We start from the raw sequence: 23783 nt of genomic DNA, 5'->3' as shown, positions 1-23783 counted from the left end.
AAGAGCTTAATTCTGATGTTGCACAAACGATGCTAAAACGTGAGAGCAAGTGGAGTATTGAGATAGCTTTGTGAACATCACTGTGCTGCACTATATAAGATGTTGATCGGTAAATTCAGCTGCAGCCTTCTTTTGCCAGTAAAAATGCTGCTTTTCTGATCTCTCTGTTTGAGAAGAATTTTTCATCTGCAGCTAGGCAAATGAGACTCTCCTGAATATACTTCAGTTATTCAGTTGATGTGTTTATGTGTCTTTTCTGCCCCTGTCCCTGTTAACAGTTTTCCCTCAGTCTTGAGGAGTTTTTTTGAACGTAGCTGACTGTTAATGTTAAGACTTACACTAACCTTCATCTTCTTACAAGATGAATTTGTTGCAAATTCGGAAGACAGTGGAGAAGGGAGCAATGAGGTGATGTAGCTGCACATGTAGCGTGTCCTCTCCTGACCCTCTCCCCTGGCCCCAAACGCGGCTGGCAAATGGAGGCTTGGCGCTGTGCCACAGCTGATTACACAAGGCTTTCTGTGTCCTACTTATCTGAACAAAGGCTGCTCTGAGGAGCATAGGCATCACACCTAGGTCACATAGGCAGAAAAAGCCATCTCCTGACAGAATTTTACTGAGTCATGATGGAGCTTTCCTTCATGGTAAGTCTGTGAGGATTGTCAGGTTTCAAATGATGGCTTGCCTTGCTAAGTGCGTGCAGAACAGGCAGCTGTTAAACTCGCTAATGCCATCCTCGCAAGGAGGAGGGAGTAGAATCGCTATTCTGAGGTCTCTGGCTTGGATGTAAACAGAGACAGTACTGAAAGATCCTGCACTAAGAAGAATATGGTTATTTTTGGTTTGGACATTTACTGATTAAGCAACAAAAACCTCCGACTACTTGCCTCTTAAATTGTAAAGGACTGATTTGTTAGGAGAATTGGTGTTAATTCTAGTGGTGAAAGCATACTGAGTTACCCGAAACATACTAAGTTTGTGTCAGATTACCTTTTCTTCACTACCAGAACTAATGATTTCACCAGTTCTCTTTATATGCAATCTGCAGTGCATTTAGTCCTTGGAAAGGTTAGCTTTGATACTGTTTCCACGGTCAGAGGCAAGTCAAGGACTCCAGAGGAGAAAAAATAGGCTGTAGATAATCGTGCAATTACTGAGGGCTACAAATCAAGGTGTATTATGACCTGAACTTGAGCTGCAGCTCTTCTACAGAGCCTGTTACTTTTTAACATTCAGAGCACTGCCTTCTAGGTAAATCCTCTTACTCAGGATTTGAATTTCTATAGACTGCTGTCTGCCTTGAGGTATTGTATGTCGTCTCTGAACTGCAGCGGCCTCTCCTGCATAATAACCATTTCACACAGCAGTAGCCAGCTTCAGTGCTGCAATATTTGAGAGAGGTGCAGATGTTTGCTAGCTGCTTCTGTTTGTTGCAGAAATGGAAGTTGGAAATGATTATTTTAAAAACATTTTTCTATTTTGGTGCTGGTAATTGTGATTAGTGGATCTGCTTTTGGCTGATGAGATTTATGTGTTAGATTGCATGCATGCTTTTTTGTGTCTTGGTTTTGCATCCTTAAGGGGAGACATGTATTATTTATCTGGCAAGAGGTGTAGGTTTGCTTGTGTGTGCATTTCAAAGGTTCTGGGTTTGAAAGGTTCTGGGTTTTCTGTGCCTTGCTTTACGGTAGTTGTTGCAGTGCAGATGCTTTATTTGGCGGTAGTTAAAGGCTTTGTTTTATCAATTTCTTTGCTGTGTGTAGCTTAGTGAACAGTGCAAGCAGAAATGTTACAGATGAAGAAAATTCTCCTAGGAAGGATTTTGAAATTTACAAGTCAGTTAATGTAGCAGTAAGGATGTACATTTTTAGGAGGCTTTACTGAGAATATTCCTGCCTTCTTTTACTGTACGGCACTGATACTACCAGCATATTAGAAAACTAAAATGGTTAGATTTTCTTACATGGCTGCCTGCTTCTCTCAGTGAGTTTCACTGCAATAATGCCTCTGAGAAGCTGCTACAGAGCAGTTGTCCATCGTTTCTCTTTAGATCTACTTATTTTTTATGATAGCATTGCTAGGTGAGAGCGAATCTGTTCCTTTTTGCTTTATCTTTTCATATTAATTGTTAGTGACAGTGCAAGATAACACATCTGTGCAGAGAGGATTGTGTACCATTTAGATGAGTGTACTCATTGTACAGGCCAAAGGATATAGGTCTGTTCCTCTTTTTTTCAGAGAAAATGCCATATGAAGTAGAGCATTTTATTTTTATTTAGTCTTCCTTTTTTTGTTAAATGCCTGCTTAGTAGAATCACTATGGTAACCGACTAAAGGGTGTCTCTGAGGCACACAACCTGCATTGCAATGTAAGTGAAGGGAGATTTTAAGTTGTCTGACTGCTGAATAGTACAAAAATGAATAGTTTAAGCAGAGAAATAAGCTATTATTTATTTTTTATAAGCTATTATTTAATGCTTACTCTAAGGTTAAAAAGCTGTTTCACGAGTAACATATATATTAGTTTACTGTTTTCTGTGCTCTCTTGGGAATGAGATTGTTAAAATGTTCATTAAAAAAACAGAAATTTGTGTTAGCCTGAGTATGTTTCATTTTATAAAGCTGTTCTGTATTAGAAATCGTGGTAGAATCAGTGAGGAGGTAAGCTGCATCACTGTGCTTTGCAGAGCTCATGAGAGCATCAGCATTCTTTCTTTTTCATGCTTTGCTGGGGGTAATGCATGGATTTTCTACTATTTCTAATATTTTATATGTTTGTTTAGAAATATGGTGATCTGATAAACTCTTTTTATAAATCTTTGAGATATCTGTTACAGAGACATGCAATACATGAGGTATTATGTAGGACTGTGAGGAAAATATATGTAGTATCTGGTAGGTCCGAGTATGACAGTAGTGAAAGTGAATTGCATATACATTCATTAATATTAAAATAAATTTGCAGCTACACTAATCAGGTCCTAATGCCACCTAGCTTGGCATCCTGAGCAGATGCAGCTGAACTTTCATTCTTGTGCTAACAATATAAAACATGCTAAAGCATCAGTAGTGTTTTGTCTATTAGAAGTCACCTGAAATTGTGTTTTGTAGGTAACTGTATTTAACAGCACTATTTTATAAGCTGTCTCTTGGGTTCCTATATTGCTAGGCCTTATTCTGTATTGAATTACTATGGTAATCCAAATTGTACATTGTGTAGGAAATTTCTATAGAGTTAATGGAAGAATTCAGAGGCACTGGAGTTTGTATGCTTCTTCCATTCATTTTAACATGCTGTAAACAGTGATCACTGAATTAGCAAGACACTTGTGAAGTGATTGCTCACATCCAGACTTCGTGGCAGACAGATTTTATTGCTTTGCTTTTTTTTGATCCTCTTTCTAGAACAGTGAAATAATTGACACAGAACCTCAGAATACAAAATGCTTTAAAAGATATTTTTTGTATCTCTTGAGGAAAAGTGATTAAAGTAAATGAGCTTTAATATTTAATTGAACCGAACTTAATACCTGGAGGAGAGAACTGAAGAACTTAAGAACTTAATGAACTCATGTTTTCGTGTAAAGTTGCTCATTTTGAGTGCTTTTTGACAAGTGATAAATTTAAGAGACTTCAAATCACTGTATTTAAAGGAAGAGTATTCCGTTTTTCTAGCTAGGCAGTTTGAGAGCTTCAGTGTTCATCTCCATGAGTCTGTGAGCTGGTATTACCAACATTCTCAACTGTGTGTTCTGAGGAAAGCTTCATCTTCCAATTTTGACCATTCATTTTATACAATCATTCTTCCAGATGCTATTTCAGTTGTTTTGTGGAGATGCCTGTTGCCCTTTTACATTACCAGCAGCAATGCTGGCTTCTGTAATTTAATCTCCCAAAGTTTCTTCTAGTAAACACTTGAACAGAAATTGAAACATTGTTCTCTTGAAGACACACGTTAAAATGCAATACTGATTTTCAAGTACAAAACTGCTTTGTTTGAAAAACAAATTCTTCTTTTTTTCCCCAGCATTTTCAGTTAGCTTTGATTGACTGCAATCCCTGCACTTTGTCTAATGCTGAAAGTAAGTAACCTCTAAGTATTTCCATTTATTTTGTTGTAGCTTTTATTTGAAAGTCTTATTCTCACAGCCATATCCATTTTTAATGAACCAATCCTTCAAAATCAAGGCAATCAGTACTAAATAAGGGAGACTACAAAACCTGTCTCCATCTATCAGTGGAGACATACAGTCCACTGGAATTGTGGATTTCTTAGTAAATGGAAAAAAAGTCCTTGCTTATTAATTGTTCTGAAGGAATCATGCTATTTGACTTTTCATTTAGTTTTTTATAAATGTAGTGCTTGTGCCATGGCACATATTTAATTATTTAATGCTTTGTGGCATCTTTATAATCTGTACTCTTTCAGTGATTATTTTAATGCCATTTAAAATTGTTGCTCTAAAATTCATCATCAGTCTTACACTGTTGAAGTAAGAAAAAGTGAAATATGTAATTTGATTATACATTTTATTAAGTACCAACTATATATTATGGTTAACGTTTAATCTTTTCCTCTAGTGTGACCTGTTATATGCAGTATATACTGCAGGCTGTTACAGGGCATGCTGGAGGTATTTATTTATCCATGGTTGGAGGAATTGTGTGGAAAAATGACATATGTTCCTGCATGTTTTGATGTCTTAAGAACTAGAAGGCAGACAGTTGTGAAGGAAATTACTTCATCAGTTTTTAAGATACCTTCTTGCTGCTCTTGGTCTTGCCTAAGTTACTTCCCAAGTCTAACGTTAGAAGCACTGGATGAAGTATTTAGAAGTCTTTCTTTGTTTCTTTAATTCAGAACTGAATGGACTTGTGAATGTTTTATCTGCAAGGGTAATGAAAAGGGGTGTGTTTACATGGGTGAAACTGCTGGCTGCATCTGTACCAAGGAGTCAGCTGTGCTACAATAGTTTTCTCTGAGACTTTAGTACTTACCAGGAGAAGGCACAGATAATTCAGTAAAATTATTGGCAGGAATCTTAAGTCAATAAATTCTGTTGTGTCATTATCTGTATTTGTTATTAGTTCTTGCTATTTCTCACTACCTTTAATAGTTTTCACTGTTATCTCTGAATTTTTGTAAGGTTTTTCCTAACCCCCCAGAATCACCTTTGTCTCCAAGATCTATGTGGAGGTGTGGCCCCATGTGAAAGGCTTTACTGCCTTATAGCCTTGTGCATGGTGCCTGACAACCCCAAAAACATCTAGAGGAAGAGAGTGAAGAGGAATGAGGGACTTTGTCAAGTTCTGTTGCACTACTTAGCCAAAGGTGAACCATGTACTCTGACCCAGGGTGTCAGGTGCCATCACAAAAAATGCGTTAATCCTTCCCCTTGCTCTTCTAAAGGCTGGATGAATAGCAGCGTTATAGTGAGTGTATTGGTAGCAGGGGTGTTGGAATACTAAGCATGTCTTCTTTCTATTTAGGCAGTCTCAAATACATCACCTTTAATTTCATTCCTTTGCATGGCATGACTTCCTTTTGTAACCTCACACTGAAAGAAGTTTTGCTGGGGGGGGGGAAGAATTTTGTTTTCTTTTAGATAACGAACTGTTGAAACAAAGCAGAGGCTTTTCTTTAATCAGTACAGGCTGAAGTTTTGTGGTGCAGTGAACATGAGTGTGATGCATGCCCTTTAGCAAAGAACACAAAAAGTTTATTACAATTTTAGATGGTGACCTGCTTTCTGAAGTGCACTAGGTTACCTTTATAATGAAGGACAAAGCAGTGCAGAAAGAGCTTCCATCATAGAATCTATGGCCCAGAGAGAACCCTGGGAACTTCAAATTACCTGTGTAAACCTCTGTGACACTGTTGTTTATCTTCAGTGGAAAGAAATCTGTTTAATTGAAATAAATTGAGCCTGGCTCAAGCAAAGGTATTTTCTTAATTACAGTACTCAAGAACATCAGGCAAAAGTCTATTTTAGAGGATTTTTATCTTAACTCATCAAATCAGAATAAGGATTACATTAATCACAGCTAGCTTTAACTACCAGTTGGTGGCTAGTTTGGGTTAGCAGTTCTCAAGCCTTAGAGATCAGGCAGTTCATCTTATCTTTAATGATTTGAGCAGCATGAGGATAATTTTCTCTCTGCTTTTACTCTTGAGCAACTTTCATTTTCACTTTCCAGCCAGCAGTTACCTCCAAGAGCTGCTAGTATTATTATGGCATTCTATGCAATTTGTATGAGGAATTTAAGATCCTGTAGAGTAAAGATCAGAATACAATCTGTAATTATAGTGAATGATTTTAGTTCAGTTTTAGAGGAGAAAATTCATAAAAAGGAAATAAGAAAAACCAACTCACCTGACTTCAGGATCTAGTATAAAGCTAACAGCATATAATGCAGTTTTCTGTTCTGTAATCCAGCCAGTCTGTTCCTTGGCAGTTGAGTCAAAATAAAAATAAATCAATATTTCTAACTCACTTACGTACAGAAAATATTGTCTGTGTTCTCTTGTGCATCTCTGCTTAAAGAGATTTTATTGCTAGGTTTACTGAAAGGTTAATGGGTTCTGTGTTTCAGAATCCAAGTAAAATATGTGGACTGCTTTCTGCAGTATCTTTTTGCAGTCTTAAAGCCGTGGCAGGATATGTGTTCATTCTCTAAGTGTAAAATATCAGTGTAAACAAATACTTTTTTTTGTATCTTCAGAATGAAACTTATATTGATTTTGCATTGGTAAATTTGAAATCTTGTTTATCCCTTGCTTAAGAAAAAAACAGTGTAATTGTTGTTGTTTATGAAAAGTAATAATTTTGATTTTCCCACCTTACAGTTCAGTTTCACATCGCTCACTTATATGAAATCCAGGTAAGATTTAAGCTCCTTTTCATAAAGCATGGTTGAGTTTCTGACTGTAAGATGTAATCAGTCTGCAGAATTGAAATTATAAATGCTTTTGTAAAGAACTGAAGTCTTGAATCACTAAAGAAACTTTTATTTGCTTTGGCTAAATTAAAAATACTTGGTATGTGGACTGATGTGATATAAAACAGAGTAGCTATTTTAATGGGCTTACATATTTATTAGCCTCCCAAGTTGAGTGAAAAAAAAACTCTAAACATAATTTTAAGTAACTTTCTCTTATGAGAGTATAGGTGTATTTAAAAAAGTTACATATAGCTGTAACAATATGTAGTTTCTCCAATTACATTCATTCTGTTTCTTATACACAGTCTCAAACATGTATGAGTCTAGACAATTGCAAGGTGCCTTTTAAATGTATTTGACATGAAGTTTCACTGAACTGATGTGACAAACATTTGACCTTAGGTCAACAGCACATAAAGCTGTGTTACTGTATCAAATCATGTGATTCTATATCAAATCCTACCACAGTTTGTTATTTTTTTCTTGTATCCTTTGGTAAATGACAAAAGAACTACTGAGCTTCTAGAATATAAGTAAATTGAAGCCAAGCAATTACTGCAGTAGTTATTGTACATTTATGATTTGACTGTCTGGCATACAGTAGAGATTGTATGCCCTTATATTGTGTTTATAGGTAACTGACTTAAGGGGAAGAGACATGAAAGCAAAAACTGTTAAGATGTATGACACACAAACTTGATTTTCAGTCAGTTGAAAAATAACATGATAGCATGGGAGCTGTCTTTTGATGTCATGGTGAAAAATTAGGTGTTTATATAGATGAAGGATATCAAATTTATAAACACGGTTCTCTTTTGAATGTTTTTTGGTGCAAAGATACACAGAAACCCCCCATTCCAAAAACAGCATTAAGAAACTTCATGGACCCTTATGGTTCTTACCTGGCCACCATCCAGATTTCATTTGGAGTGCTGGAGTGTATTTGACATGTTTATATAAAAAGCATCCTTAACATGTTAGTTCTTTTGATTTGCTAGAGTAAAATAGAAAGATGGACACCAGATCACCATGTCAGGCATCTTGTATAATTAGGTGGACCAGGGTTGCAGTTGCTTTAAGCTGTACTTTCTGACCTACAGTCATAGGCAGTGGGAACCTTAATTCTGTCAGATTAAAAAAACTTTTCAGTGCATTCTGCCATTAGATTTGGGTTGTCTCCCAGTTCTGGAAACAGCTGGGAGGAGTATCTTCTTAGCTGGAATTTGAGATACTTAGAACCACAAAGGGTCTTGACTTCATCCTGGGTATTACATCTAACACTACAACAAAGAGGTTTTTTTGGAGGCAAACTGGTTGCCTGGATTCTTTGAGAGGACAGAAGGGTGCAGTTTTCTGAACCCCTCCATACATTCAAAAAATTTCTACTTGCTAATATTAAAGGGAGAAGTTAATTTCTTTCTTAATTATGTGCCTTCATAGTACTGGAGTTTAAATGATGAGTTGCCAGCTTCTGATTGAGAGAATAGCCTGACAATGATAAGAGTTAGCAGGGTTTTTTTCATGGCATTTAATGCTAGTTTCTATTAGTTCATCTGTGGCAGTGGGATTCCCTCTAGCTATTCAGAATGGGAGCTTATATGGTGTGTAGAGAAAGTTGTTGGACTGGTTCCCTTTCCCCCTTCCCATTTCAGAGACTGTTCATGATACAGCCAAACATCAAGGACTTTGGAATTAACATACTTAAATAAACCCAGATGTGAATACTATGAAGTATAAAATACTCTGAATCTGCAAAACACATCTGTTTTAATGGGTCTTTCTCAATTCTCCCAAACACATAAACATCTTTTTCAAAGATTAGGAACTAATACTGACTTTTTTGACATCTGGACTGCTGCCACTGCCGTCACGCTCTACGGTGAACTGCTCTTCATTTGCTTATCCTTCATAGTCATAAACTACAGATTTTTTTCCCAATGCTAAATTAGAATTTCTTTTCCTGATTGTTTTTATTTTGCTGGACATGGATATTTTGTTTATTTATATTATTTGTTTTCTTACCAGTTGTCTACATTTCATGAACACCAATTAAAAATCTTTTCTACCAACTTCCCCTTGTTCCATTTGAAAGTATGTAATTGCTGCTTTAATTTTTCTTCCTGGCTAGAATAAGGTTTTAAAAGTCAACAGAGTTGTCTTTTGTGATTGTGAGAGCTCAAGAACTTAATAACATTTTGACTTCTAATAAGTATTTATATTGTTTACAGTCATCTTCCCAGTTGTCCCTTTTAAAACACCAGCAGTCTACGCTGAGTACCGTGATGTAATTAAATCATGATCCCTTGATTTTAGGTGGCCCCATTTATTTTAGTGTACCAGAAGGAAGTCCAGTGTTATCTAAAAGAACATTTTTATACACACATCTTAGAAAGTTAAAAAACAAAAAGTGCTTTTAGTAACAAACTTCAGCATTTATGGCTCCTAGACTTTTGTGGAGAGGAGAAACAGAAGAATTAAGCAATTAAAATAAATTCAGTATCAAATAATTATTGTTAGGGTAGCACGAAGATAAACGCTGACATTGCTGCAAAAAAATCATCTATCAAGAAGTCTTAACCTTTAATATACACAAAACAGCTCAGACTGTTTGAGAATCATTGTACCGCAATCATGACTTGGAAATATGGTGTCTACATCAGGACATGTTCATATAGGGAGTTCAGAACTGAATGTTTCCATGCTTGAAGCACTCTTAACTATATAGCTAACATAAGGTGGCATACCTTTGGTCTCTAGACTTAATCTATGGGTATGTTTCAGTTCCATGTACAGTGAGACCTAAGGACAGTAAAAATCTGTTGAAAAGGCAGTTCAAATATACTAAAGGAAAGAGGCAAAATTGTACCAGCCACCAACTACCGTCATCTTAATCTTTGTTACCCGTTTCCTGGGAGGAATTTGTGTAGGGCTTTTTTTCAGGTGTAAACATGCACTCAAGCATTCACCTTAAAAGCAGTATGTTCATTTTAGTGTAAGAACTATAATGCATGTATGAGGAGTTGACCAAATATTAATAATTTGCAGGTTTCCCTCAATTTTAAGTAGTCAGTTTAAATACTATATCTGTGAAAGTTATTCTCTCACTATAGGTGTGTAACTCATTAAAGCCTTTCATATGCACTGTATGCAAAGAAAAAAAAATTGATTTTTTTTGTCAATGTGCTTGTGTGCTGTCAGTGCTGTGAAATCGTTGCTATTGGTGATCTGTTGCAAGCTTTATGATTAATCCATGTACTTCTTTCCTTTTGCAGAGAAAGTATCACTCTGCAAAGGAAGCTTATGAACAGCTTTTGCAGATCGAAAACCTTCCTGCACAAGTAAAAGCAACTGTCTTACAGCAGTTAGGTATGTAAAATTAGCTTTTGTTTTCCTACGTGTTTCTTTTCCCATCTTCACCTTCAGCAGTGATTTTTAAGGCTCCATTTCCAAAGTGAGTCGTAGACACTGATTATGATACGTGAGATTTTTCACCCAAAACAGGATGTATAACAGTAGATAATTAAGTAAATAAGAGAGGAAGTAAGATATTTCAATTAGATGTACAAAATTAAAAAGCTCTTAGACTTGCTATGCAGTATGTGCACTACAGGCAATGAGGGAGTGGGCTTTCAGAGGAGGAGTGCAGCTTTTAGACTTCCATATTCTCTGTCCTGCCTCTGAGAACATGCATTGAGTATCCAGGCTAAATGCAGTAAACCGAAATGCTCTTCTCCATTGCAGAACAGAGGAACACGGGAAATGAAAAACTGACCTTATCTTTCTCTTTAACTATGTTGTATGTAGTGAAAACCAGTTTCTGCAACTAAAATGCTTATCATCAGATGACATAAAAAGAGATCATCAGATTACGTAAATTACATAAAAAGAGAAGAAAATTGTTTTGTTGTAATTTTCTGTATTTCTAGAAGGCCAAATTTCTAGTGGTGTGTGTAGGATAAATTATTTCTGTTCTTTTAAAAGTATTTCCAGAATATTTAGTTAAAATAATTCAACCCAGGGCAAAACCTCTTCATTCACTTTCTCCATGTTCTTCATCTGATTTGTTATTCTGAATATTGATTTAGCCTGATTATGTCCATTTTTATTTTTTTCCCTCCTTTCACATAGTGATAAATTAATTCAGATTAGCAACTGGCACTAAGTTATGGTCACAGTGCTTGCTTTTATTGCATTGCAGATTGTGTATAGATTTGGACTGGGCAAATTTCTTTAGCTTTTGATTTTCCTCTCTGAAATCACAAATGAAACTGCTGGAGAAATCTGCTGCAGAACTCTAGGTGCTGATACTTTCTCTGTCACCTAACAGTGTTGCTTATATTTCAATATCTCCTTTGATTCCTTTGATTTTTTTTTTTTTTTTTTTTTTTGTATCTTGGTCTTATTCCACCTAAATCATGTTGTTAGCAACTTCATCTAGAAAGGCTATACATTTGATCAATGGAAAACAGTCTTCCCAAAATAGCTGACCAATAGCTAACTAACTCTAAGGTATGTTGCCAGAACGGAAGCAAAAGCACATGGTTTAATAAATCCATACCACAGGTCTGCACTAAAGGGAGTAAGAGCTCCCTTTACTCAGCATGGTTTTATAGTATAGGTAGCTTCTATGTAGAGAAAGAGATAGAGTGGTCTTAACCAGAACATTTAAGGAATAATACCATTTTTTTAACTCTTTGCTGTTAACAGTGATACTTATCAGACTACAGCATTTCTCAGAGTATAGGTTTAGTCTCTAGCAGCTGGTAATAAAAACACCTCCTCAGGAAGTATAGTCTGGGTGGTGCACTGTTGCTTAGGAAAAGCAATAGAAAATACCTGCCATCTGGCAGAATGTTACTGGCAAAACCCAATCAAAATAGATTTGTGCTTCTTCTCTTTTTTGTTTTTCCTTTTTTTTTTTTTAACTTTTCCCTATTTTTTAAGCAGAGAATCATTTTGGCATGACAGTGCCTTTAGTTTGGGTTTTTTGGGGTTTTTTTTTTGTAGCTAGTTAATGTTTACTGGGCTGGAGTTGAAATTCAGGCAGTTTGTCTTGTGAGTGAATTATGAACATCTTTGCTCCTGTTGCTGGTTTCCAGAGCAGATCACTGTGGAGAGCTCAGTGATTCTCAAATAAATGCATATCCATTTGAGCTGATGCATGCTGGCTAATTCAGGTAGATGTAACAGTGAGATTGGTACAGTTGGATGAGATCAGTTTCTTTCTGCTTTTTGGTGCCACCTCATTGGATTTCCAGATAGCAAATTTTTTCACCACTTTTCCTAAAATTGCATCAGATTAATGAGACTGAAGATCAGATCTGTCCAGGTGTTCTTTCTCCAATTGCACTCAGCAGTTGCATAAAGAAGAGTGTAGAACAGCATAAACATCTGTGTAGAGGGTCCCAAGCACTTGCATCCTTAGGTAGTAGCCACATAATTGAATGAGACACCGTGAGATGCTAAAATAGGATAAGGCTTATCTCTTCAGAGGCCATGGAAATGGTGATACTTACTGGGGAAAATCAATTGCCACGAGTTTAGCATCAGGGTTATTAGTAAGCATAACTGTGCTAGGCTAGCACATCATCTTGTGGAGGCAATACAGGCATTTGTAACCAATTAAATTGTAAAGACCTGGAAAAGAGCCTGGAACATTTGTGAACTATGGACAAAATCGGTGGGTTTGTTTTTTAGGTAATAAATATTCCAAGAGTGTGAGAGTAGTCAGTATGCTAGTGGAGAACTTGAATTAGGTCTTGCAACCAGGGTTTTTTTCCATTGCCCTCTTTCTGTACGTTCCTCATTTTATGCATGAGGAGATTCCATTTCCTTTACTTGTGCTGTTCTAGTAAAAAACTTTCGTTTGTTCTCTCTCACCCTCTCTCTGACTTTGTCACTTCCTGCACAGGAAGATAAAATTGGGAAGCAACCCTTGTTTCAGTAGTGAAACTAGATAAGGATTGCTGGTTCTCATTTCTGTCTCCTAGAAATAGACTCACTGTTTTTATCAGTGAACCTCAGTACCAAGATACAGTTTTATCTTTCAAGTCCACAAGCTTCTGATGAAACAGCAAATAGGCAATACCACACAGTATTTCCCAAGAGTCAGAAATGGTTCAATGTCTTTTTTACTTTTGTTTATATTCCCTGAACTATTACGTTTATCTCAGGCTTTGCCTGGCAGTACAACTTGTACATTTGTCCTTAATGTACAGCAGTTATGTAGGTGTGTCCTGGTAACCATAAACACCTTATTTTTACTTAAAGCAAATGCATGCTTAAGAACTTCAGTGACTTGAGGTTTGAGTCAAGATCATAGCTTGTTCATGAAGTCCATAAAAGAAAGTTACATATATATCACAGAACAGAATACACCCAATTGGAAGAGACCTTAAAGATCATCCAGTCCAAACCTTGGCCCAGCAGCTTGAAGGATCAACACTAAATGATGTCTCTGCAAAAATTACTGATATGTTTTGTATTGTGTAGTGAAGAAGATAAAGTAGCCTTTTTTTCCAGCACTCTAACCGCTTGCCGTTTTTTGCAATCCAGGAAATACTCAAAACTTTTGTTTCTGACCACAGTTTCCAAAAGATACTTCTTAAAGCATCTCTCAAAAATGTTATTCAGTAGATAAGATTTTCTTTTAGAAGATGTTTGCCTTTCACTTGTAAAAGTGTTGCTGTGACTGTTAACGTAACCCCGTACAATAAAAAAGAAGAAGTATAGAACAGGTTGGCAGAAATATTTAAGGTATGGCCTATTTGCAGAGTGAAGTAAGGCTGCAAGTACTTACCAGTTCAATTCTTAGCCTTGCCTACTTTATCTAGCATTTCAGATGAGGTCTGAATCCTATCTGGGTATTCTGAGTGGTATTACTGTTTCAAAAAGGGTAAGTGGAGGGTGCTTAGTTTAGTTGATGTAGATTTTATATGGACATGTAGTACAGGCTTTGTATGTAACTAAAACTTTACACAAACCTTGGGTACTTTATGAAATCAGTAGTGAGTGTTCCACAAGGCATTGCTTATGGACAGAACACTTTAAAAAAATAGAGACAGTGCCTTGTCCCATCTTTGGTTTTACAAACATTGGCTGAAAAGCAGTGAACTCTTAAGAAATGCATGGAGATTAAGCAAACAGCAGTCCATTGCTGAACAGTGCAGTACATAGTGATTTTAGCAAGCCTGATAAAAGGATTTCCTTCTATTCATAATATGAATAGCAGAGAGATGATTTTGTGACTGCTCAATGGAATTCCATATAAGCAAAGAAACAGATGAGGAACTTCTTAAGATGATGATGAAGGCGTTTTATTTAAAATCATAACCAAGCCTTGCTTTAGTGCTAGAGCTGAGATGTGCTTTAATAGCAAGTAAAAGATTATATGGGAGCATGGATTGTGGGAGGCCTTTAAAGTGGGGATTAATAATTTATTTAGTGTAATAAAAGAAAGAAAAAAGGCATTTGAGAGAATATCATGTGTGGTTAGATGAGAAAATAAAGTGATCTTTTCAGCAGAATTTGTTATGTAGATGAGAGGCGATCACATTTTTCAAGGCAAATGGAAGGGATGTTGTAGCAATGAAGATGAAATGGCAGTTTAAATGGAGACAGAAATCCCCCTACCAATGTTCTGTTGAAGAACTGTCCAAATGTAGACGTGGGATAAATGTAAGGATTTAGAATAAAGGACATAAATATAATATACAGATAATCAATGTGCATGACAGCGAAAATGGCATTTTTCAGTGCCAGGGAAGGTGTCTGTGTCTAGAGGAGGAAAGAGTTAACATTTTCGGGTTAACTTTTTATAGTAGAAGATTGAATTGTTCGTAGTCATGCTGCTAACCTTGTAGAAAATTACTTAAACCAATAAAAAAAACCCACTTTAAAGGTGCACGAATGTAGTTTTGACGTGAGGTCCTTTTGTCCTGTAATCTTCGTATGGAGTTCTTAAGGTTTTTAAAGTTTCATTCATAATATATGTAAGTGATACTATAGTTCGATAGGCCTATTTTTAAAGAGGAGCCATGAATATTCTGCTGTACTAAAGTGCTAAATTATCTCAGGGAATTTCACTTCTGCCGTTTATGGATTCTTCCTGTAGGCTGGATGCATCACACCGTGGATCAGCTTGGAGACAAGGCAACCAAGGAAAGCTACGCTATACAATATCTTCAGAAATCTCTAGAAGCAGATCCAAATTCTGGTCAATCCTGGTATTTCCTTGGAAGGTGAGAAGTGACTTTATAGACTTTAACTCTATTTGTAAAATTGTTGAGGGTATTCATTACTGTGAATATCTTACGTTGCCTTTCTTCTTAATACTTGCAGAGGAAAAATGAAGAGAAAGGATGTATGTATCTACTGAAGTCTGATTTTCTGGAAATATGTAAATTTAGCAGTGTAAATTCATAGTATAGAGAAAGAGGAATGCAGATCAGAAGTTGAAATGAAGTTATGTTACCCAAGTGGTCCTGCTTTTGTTGTAGTTATTGTTCAGTCTGCACATTCACAGTAATCTGATCTGCCCTGTCGGGTTTTACCTGTTCCCCCTTCTACTGCCACATCTGTTTTCTCTCTCTGTTTTTTGGTAAATGCCCTGGATTTTTTTTTTTCCTTTTCTTCATATCTTTTTCACAATTATTTCTCTCTTTGTTTTCTCAGAATGTCCCTTCTAATCCCAAACCATTTTTTCCACTAAGATACAAATATTTACCAGGTGTACATGTATGTATAACAAGCATATATTGTACCTAAATATTAGACAGCAAGCTGGGTCAAATGGATCCATTGAAAAATCTACATGTTATATTAATTCTATGCTGTCAGACAGTATTGTATTTCTTAGTTGAAAATTAACTTATTCCAAGATGCAAAAAATACAGATTTTGGAGGTTGTAGTTACTTACAGCTGGAACCTACTTCCAGTTTTGTGATCCTAAATGCATTCCTCCAGCTGTTCCTGTAAGATGGGGCTCTTTAACCTGCTGTCTGTGGACAAAGAGAGGAATGCTGTCACTGAGTGTGAATGGCAGAGGGCTAGAGTAGGTCTGGAGGATGAAGGGAAAAGGAGCCCTAACTAAGCTTACCACCTATTGGACTGAAATTGTTTTTTCTTCAGTAGCTCTGTTCCACTTGACTTGAGCTGGCACGGTAGTAGGACTGAGCTGGCGCTCCGTAAAGTATGTGCACAGCTGCTGTACTCCTGCTCCTACTGTACCACAGCTTTCATGTGGTTAGAGTGAAACCTAGGGTCATCCAACCAAGAAGGAGAGAGCAACAGGTGAAATGTAGTGGAAGAATGTCATATACTCTACAGGGAGGACCAGAGCAAAAATATTTCTCTCATTCCTTCGGTCCATGCACTGGCAATGGTGGTGACAGGGTTACAGTGGTGCACATTCACTGTTCTTTTTCCCTCTTCATGTATTGCTTTGTGTTATTTCTTCCTCTCTGGTGGTCGTCCAAAATGGACAGTAAGTTGATTTAAAGCTACCTTTCAAATATAGCACCACCACCACCTTCCTGCTGCACTGAAAAATAAAATCCATCACCCTATTTAAGTTTTGTTGTATGCTTAATGTTAGTCTTTATGTATCTGATAAGCAGATGGATGGAAACTTGTCTATTGGAACTTGGGTTAGATTGTAATTAAAATTAGCTTCTGAAACTTTGTATTCAGACTTAATGAATGTTTCCATCCAAAGCACTGCTAAATTTTATTGTAGTCTTTTCCTAATGTGCCTCAAGAAGATGTGAGACATAACATGTTTGACAAACCTTTGTCTTTACTGTTCTGCTTGATTTTTATGTTTTACTAGAATAAATTGTCTGTTTATGGGTTTTGAAGCTTGTCAGTTCTTTTTCCAGGAGGAAAACTTAGTATAAACAGTATGGGCAGCAGAGAAATTGTAGATTAAATTTGTGTCTGTGTATTTATTTTTAATGCTGTTTTTATTTGAAGCTTTTCATTTTCAAAAGTTAGGCATTATGCTCTGTGGTATAATTGTAGATCTCTTCAGAGTGCTGGTATTTCAGCTTATAATGCCAGAATACCTTTGGAATTGTGTGTGAAAAATACTGAAGTAAAAAAATCTGAAACAGCAAGATTTTTAAACAAAATTTCACTCTCTGTGTTTGCAGTAAAATTAACTGGTTTGTGTTTCATTTCTTGAAACCTTACTGAGATGCGAGTAACGCACGCACCCTTCCTAACCAATCAGGAACCAATACATCTTGGTCAATAATAGCTTAATGATTCTGTAACCTTTCTTACAGGGTGTGAAGCTTTGATGAGATAGGTAACTTGGTTATTTCTTTTAAATGCATTTATAAATAAATACAGTTTCTATTAACTGCTAAGTTATCACAGATGAGAGAGTTGTCTTTAAAATATGGTATGATTTGCTTTTCCTTACAAATGCAATAAGGTGAGGTTTAAGCAGTTGTGGTCTAATTGTCAAATAAATCAGTAGTAATGTCAATTAAGATGTTTAAGTCTGCTTATGGCTGGCATTCAGGAACAGCAAATGTTTTGGATTCATCTAAATGAGTATGTGTTTGCATGACTTAACATTTATCAGATTAGTCTTGGCAAGCCATCCTCAGTGATTACCTTCTATAAATATTACCCAAGTTCTTTTTTTTTTTCTTCTCTCAGGTGCTATTCAAGTATTGGGAAAGTTCAGGATGCCTTTATATCTTATAGGCAATCTATTGATAAATCAGAAGCAAGTGCAGATACATGGTGTTCTATAGGGTAAGAATAATACAGGGTAATATAGTAATATATAATTCAATACTAATATTATATATTAATAAAGACTGTCAGCTTTTAAATTCTCTTTGTGCTCTCAAAGGGACTGTAAAGCTTATTTTTGTTAGTCCTTTGTTTTGCCAGATTTAACTGATTTTAAATTTTAAAATTATTTGCTTTCTTAGTTTTTTTTTTAAAGCTAAATGTGATATGCAGACAGGCTTTGCTTGTTAAATTTTCTGTGGGTTTTATGCTTGTTACTGTGGTTTACATAATAGCAAAGATTATTAAGAGGTTTGAAGGGGATGTGTGTATTTGACTTGTTTGTATTTTTACTTGGTTATTAATTCTCAACTTCACTAATCTTCCTATTCAGTGTGCTGTATCAACAGCAAAATCAGCCTATGGATGCTTTACAGGCCTATATCTGTGCTGTACAATTGGACCATGGCCATGCTGCAGCCTGGATGGACCTAGGCACACTCTATGAGTCCTGCAACCAGCCTCAGGATGCCATTAAATGCTACTTAAATGCAACTAGGAGCAAAAATTGTAGTAATACCTCTGCACTTGCAGCGCGGATAAAGTATTTACAGGTAAAACTAACGTGTTAAGAGGCGGGCAGCACTCTTCCAAATACACAGCAGAGGGGAGGGGAGCAGTGCCACACAAGTTTAACTTGAAATTGTTTGTGGTGTGTATAACCTGTTTTCATGTGTATTGTAAGCATATCATAGCCTGTAATATTTTATTTCTTCATTTTTAAGTGGAACTTAATTCCTTCTAAGTCCTATTTTGCACATTTAATCAAAGCATACTGTTTTACATCACTTTGCTTTTTTCTTTGTATTGTCTACATTTTTAAGTTCTCATAACATCTAGAGAGAACACACAACGCTGTCTTTCACTCTTGTTTGCAATTTCAGAAAAAAAGGAATTATGAGACCTCTGAGTCCAGAGCTCATCTTTGTTCTGATTCTCACAAAGGTTTATATTCTGGTTACCCTCTTTATACTTAGCACCTTTCTAAAATCCCAAATTTTAAATCTATCCTCTCTTTAAGACATAATTAGCTACAGCATTTAGGAAGATTTCATGGACTTGCTCTTACTAAAGTAGGCTTGTGTTAAATTTGCTTTTTACATAATTTTTCCTAGGCTCAGTTGTGTAACCTTCCACAAGGTAGTCTACAGAATAAAACTAAATTACTTCCTAGTATTGAGGAGGCATGGAGCCTACCAATCCCCGCAGAGCTTACCTCCAGGCAGGGTGCCATGAACACAGCACAGCAGGTGAGAAGTTGGGTTATGTTCTGCAGGTGCCCAGCTTTAAGGGTTCTTTACAATCGGTAGTGGTCAAGCTTATTTTATTGAGCACAGCACTGGCTTTTGTTGATAAAAAGCCTTTGATTTATTTGCAAAGGGATATTAGATCAAGGAGCTCCCTGTAATGTGGGAGAAATATGGGGGTACCAATTTAGAACCTTTGTGGATTTTCATGATTTTAAAAGATTTCAACTTAAGTAGAAATGCTGCAGTGGTTTAATAATCCCATGAAAGGTACACATTCCTCCATTGATGACCATATGGAAACTGATTTTTCAGTTATTGAGATCAGCTTCAGAATACCTACTCGGCCCTTTTAATATATGTGGGCTGTAAAAATATATAATTTAAAGGAAAGAAATAAGAATATATAGAACCATATTTTTGTCTTCCTTCTGTGATTCTTAGGCTTGTAAACCTCATCATCCAAATACTGAACCTGTACTAGGCCTCACTCAAACACCAATTTCACAGCAATCCTTGCCACTACACATGATTCCTTCTAGCCAAGTAGATGACCTGACCAGTCCTGCCAAGAGGAAAAGAACATCTAGTCCAACAAAGGTATATGTTCTGATGCGCTAAAGAGCCCCCTACCAAAATCCTACGGAAATACGCATTAAAATAATGCAGCATGCACAGAATTTGTGCCCAGTTTTAATCCTTTGGCATCAAGGTGGGGAATGTCTTTAGGAATTAAAAAAGAAATGAACGTTTCAGTGATGTGTTAGTCACAATTCAGACAGGAAGCACGTAAAGGCAGTGCAGATTGGTGGCACTGTACTGCAGTCAGAGTTGTATAAGTGAGCATGTGCAATTGTAGCCTAGATAGACAGGGAGACAATCATGTCATCCTGTCTATTACCTTTGCTTATATTTAGAATTCAGGTCTTTCATCATCACATAGTAGTGTTGCAGTAGATAAAGTATTCAGCTTTAAAATTAGTATACATTTAAGTTAATTATATAATTTGATTGTTTCTCATAATATTAGATATCATTTAACTTCTTTTGTTAACTAGTCTGATACTGTACAGGAGTGGTAGAATGAGACTTGGCATGTTTTAGTATGATCTTTGTTTATATTTTTGTTCTTGATATGAGGACTAATTATTTCATAAGTAAGATAGTAAAATTGTGTTGACTTTTTCCTGGTCACTCATTTTAATGTAATATTTTCTCTCAGAATACTTCAGATGTTTGGAGCAGTGGCCACACAGTGTCACATCCTCCTGTACAGCAACAAATTCATTCTTGGTGCTTGACACCACAGAAATTACAGGTGGGTATGTGGAAGATCTTCAGAAGCTTAAATACATTTTTGTTTCCTTTTTCCTTTTAAGAAAATACATCTCTTTTAGGTTTTACCTTTCTGAAATTTAATGTGAAATACTTCCCAAATCCCACAGTGCCATTCAGATTTTGCAAGTATTTATGGTTTCTCTGTGTGAAATCAGTTCTGTAGTAAAATAAATTATGTCTAGCAGAAGCTGAACAATTGCATTGCATGAATTCTATAATTTATAAAGTAAGAACATACAGTAATCCTTTTTCTTAGGTTGTTTTAAAGATAGGTATGCAAATTGCCACACCTGTAGGCCAGGTGAGTTTTGCTACTTGAAATATTGTAAAGGATATTGGAGATGTAGAAATAATGAAACAACCTCTTCTGAGGCAGCTTCTTGTATCAGGCTGTGTAAACAAATGTCTGTTCTACAAATACGTCCCGGTATTTTGTGCCATATTTACATGAAATGCCAGATTTTATTCTTGAAGTCTTGTTTCAAGGCTTGTTGTGTTTGGTTGTTTGGGGTTTTGTTGGTGTTTGTTTGGGTGTTGGATGTTTTTTGTTTGTGGGTTCTGTGGTTTGTGTGGGCGGGTTGGGCTGGGGTTTTCTTGTTTGTTTGTTGGGGTTGGTTGGGGTGGGGTTTTTCTGTTGTTGTTTTTTGTTATGATGTTTTGTTTGTCTCTTCAGTTCATTAGGGCTTGTAGTGAGCTTCAGCAGGAATTCCATATTTTGGAAATTAGCCCTAGCTGGAAACTCATACCCACATATCACAGATACTGTTTTGGAAATGTAGAAGGGAACACTGCAGAGACAGACGGCATTCTGATTGACTGAGCAGTGTTCCCTTCAGCTTCAGTATAGTTCTTCAGCTGTTTCTCTAGCTGAACAATATTGGCTTTATTGTGCTGCACAGTATTTCTCTCCCTTTACTCTCTCATCCCCTCACCTTCCAACCCCTTTAATCCTCCCTAATGTTTTTACTGTGTCTCTGTCTTCATGCATTCTTACTATTTCTCTATTTATTTTGTATCATAATACTTTCCCCATTTTTTAGTTTCTCCTTTTCCCTCCTCTAAGCAACATCTACATAGGCTTCTCTAAGTATGGTATACTTCATTTGTTTGCAATAGCTTGACAAAATTCCAGCATTTATATAAGCAGGTAAAGTGCAAGAGGAGAGTCAATAAAACCTTTATTACATCTTCCATCAGCATTCAGAAGTGGCAGCTCAGGGGCTGAATGGATATGGCACATAACACACATGAAATGACTCAGCTAACAAAGCCAGAAGGGGAGAGGACTGTGGTTGCACAGTAGCCACTGGAGCTTCAACACACCAGTGGAGGGGGCTGGGTGTTGATTTCATTGAATTGGTGTATGGCAAACACAGTGCTGCCCACGAAGCCGCTGTGCCCGTAGCCCTGAAGAGAAGAACAGGCTTGCCTCTGCTAGATCTGTCTTTCGGATTCCTGTTACCCTATTCAGGCATCTTTTTGAGAAGCAAAATAACTGAAGATCACTGGTTTAGCTTCTGTGTACCTGGTACTTGCACTCTGCAGAGACTCTGTTTTCCTTTCACAATCATACAGATAGGTGAGTCTTACTCACTACATACTCTCCTGCAGATGATCTTCAAAATGGAAGCTACTGTTAATTCAGGGAATTGGGCATGAGCCATCTTTTAAGTATTTTTTCATACAGTGTTGGATTTATTTATTTTAGTTGATAGTTTGCAAATACAGTTGTTCAAAACAGAGTGCACTACACTTTATATAGCATTCATACCTCAGTTCCATTTATGTATTACCAGCACAGCATAATCAAAGTAAAAGAGATGAGAAGGATGTAGAAAAATAGTACATGTGTACCTGAAAGGATCTGAAGGAAACCTGATTTATATTTGAGGCTTGGTTTAGTTTAGTTGGTTTTCTTTTCTGTTTAGGGTTTGGTTTTGGTGTGGTTGCATTTTCTTGTGGGTTCTTTTTAAATAAGTTACAATGATGTGAAGTAGCTTAGCATTTAAGAACTATCAAGAAAATTGTCACTTTCAGCATAACTCAACTTTTGCCTTCCTCTCCACATGCACCCTCTTAACCTCTCAGATAGCGCTTTTGTGTTCCGCAACTTTGGCGTTTACATCATGTCACTTAAGAGCAGCACACTTACTGGTAGAATGATGGTATGTGCTGAATGGTTTAAAACCAATACAAAGATCAGATTTTTTCATATCAAATACTTAAATTCGTCAGTTGTGTGTTGTGTTTTCTGGAGGCGTTGTCGTATGTAACTATGGGTTGAATTTACTTCATACTGAACAATATGAATAAGAGCATAGCACAGTACAAATAACTGTTAAAACATACATCATGACAATAATAATTCTGCTTAATCATCCTTGAAAACAGTTTTTCTTTATGGTACCAGTGCACTTAATTTTAGTATGATTTTAATACTGATACATTTGAATAAATTAGAAAGTCTCTTTAGATTTGGCAACAAGATTTGGTTGCAGAATAATGTATGGGGAGATGTTTGAGTCTGTAAGGGAAAGCTGAATCATGTTTTCAGCTTCATGGATAATTTCTAGTATTGTGTGTAAGAAAATTCTTGAAAAACACATGCAGCTTTATGACTCTGAACTGTGCTGCTGTTTTTTTCAGCACTTGGAACAGCTGCGTGCAAACAGAAATAATCTAAATCCAGCACAGAAACTTATGCTGGAACAGCTGGAGAGTCAGTTTGTCTTGATGCAGCAACACCAGCAGGTGAGAGGAAAAATATTTGTCTTCTACCAAACTTTGTCAGTAATGAAGTCTGTTTCACGTCTTGAATTCTTAAGAATTTCTGTTTACAGTTAGAGTTCTCATTCCCTTTAGTGCCTTACATTAAATCATCTTTTATGTAAGGTAGAAGTACGGTTTACTGGTTGAATCATAATGAGTGTTATTGTAGGTCTACCAGATAATGTAAAACATAAAGTCACATTTGAGTGGACATTTGTAGAAGCAGTTTTACTTGAAGGATACTTAATTGTAGTAAGCCTTACTATATCACATCTTTCCTTCTCTTGTTGTTTACTTCTCTAAATGTCCAACTTAAAGAGTAAAACACCAACACTCAAATGCAATGGCCTGAAGAGAAGTGTGAATATAGCTTTACCTTAAAATTTGCTTGGTGTATTTGTGAGCATGAGAGCAGTCTTTTTTTCTCAAAAGTAACTGTGAAGATCTTAAAATCGGTACAAATTTGGCATTGACCAGTGCAGTGAGGTACACCAATCAGTACAAATTTGGCATTGATCAGTGCACAGTGCAGTGAGGTGCACCAATCAGTACAAATTTGGCATTGACCAGTGCAGTGAGGTACACCAATCAGTACAAATTTGGCATTGACCAGTGCAGTGAGGTGCACCAATCAGTACAAATTTGGCATTGACCAGTGCAGTGAGGTACACAAACCTTGT

General features: G+C 36.5%; 1 protein-coding gene across 18 annotated transcripts in view; it reads left to right on the top strand.

The window, feature by feature from the left end:
- The window catches only part of KDM6A (lysine demethylase 6A), a 161198-nt gene that overhangs the window by 97624 nt on the left and 39791 nt on the right, over positions 1-23783 (top strand). For 5 of the 18 annotated variants that reach the window (XM_064151856.1, XM_064151858.1, XM_064151873.1 and 2 more), the window contains exons 7-17: positions 4028-4082; positions 6848-6882; positions 8968-9033; positions 10215-10308; positions 15056-15182; positions 17612-17710; positions 18084-18303; positions 18865-18999; positions 19441-19596; positions 20219-20314; positions 22981-23085. In XM_064151856.1, coding sequence (XP_064007926.1) covers positions 4028-4082; positions 6848-6882; positions 8968-9033; positions 10215-10308; positions 15056-15182; positions 17612-17710; positions 18084-18303; positions 18865-18999; positions 19441-19596; positions 20219-20314; positions 22981-23085 — 1188 coding nt within the window. Of the gene's footprint in view, positions 1-585; positions 645-4027; positions 4083-6847; positions 6883-8967; positions 9034-10214; positions 10309-15055; positions 15183-17611; positions 17711-18083; positions 18304-18864; positions 19000-19440; positions 19597-20218; positions 20315-22980; positions 23086-23783 lie in introns of those variants that run through there. The other 13 variants (XM_064151860.1, XM_064151861.1, XM_064151864.1 and 10 more) reach the window with 8 other exon arrangements.

Source organism: Pogoniulus pusillus, chromosome 12 (assembly GCF_015220805.1).
Source record: "Pogoniulus pusillus isolate bPogPus1 chromosome 12, bPogPus1.pri, whole genome shotgun sequence".
NCBI classification, from domain to species: Eukaryota; Metazoa; Chordata; class Aves; order Piciformes; family Lybiidae; genus Pogoniulus; species Pogoniulus pusillus.
The sequence above is the reverse complement of the archived record's forward strand: the minus strand, read 5'-3'. Positions and strand labels throughout refer to the sequence as shown.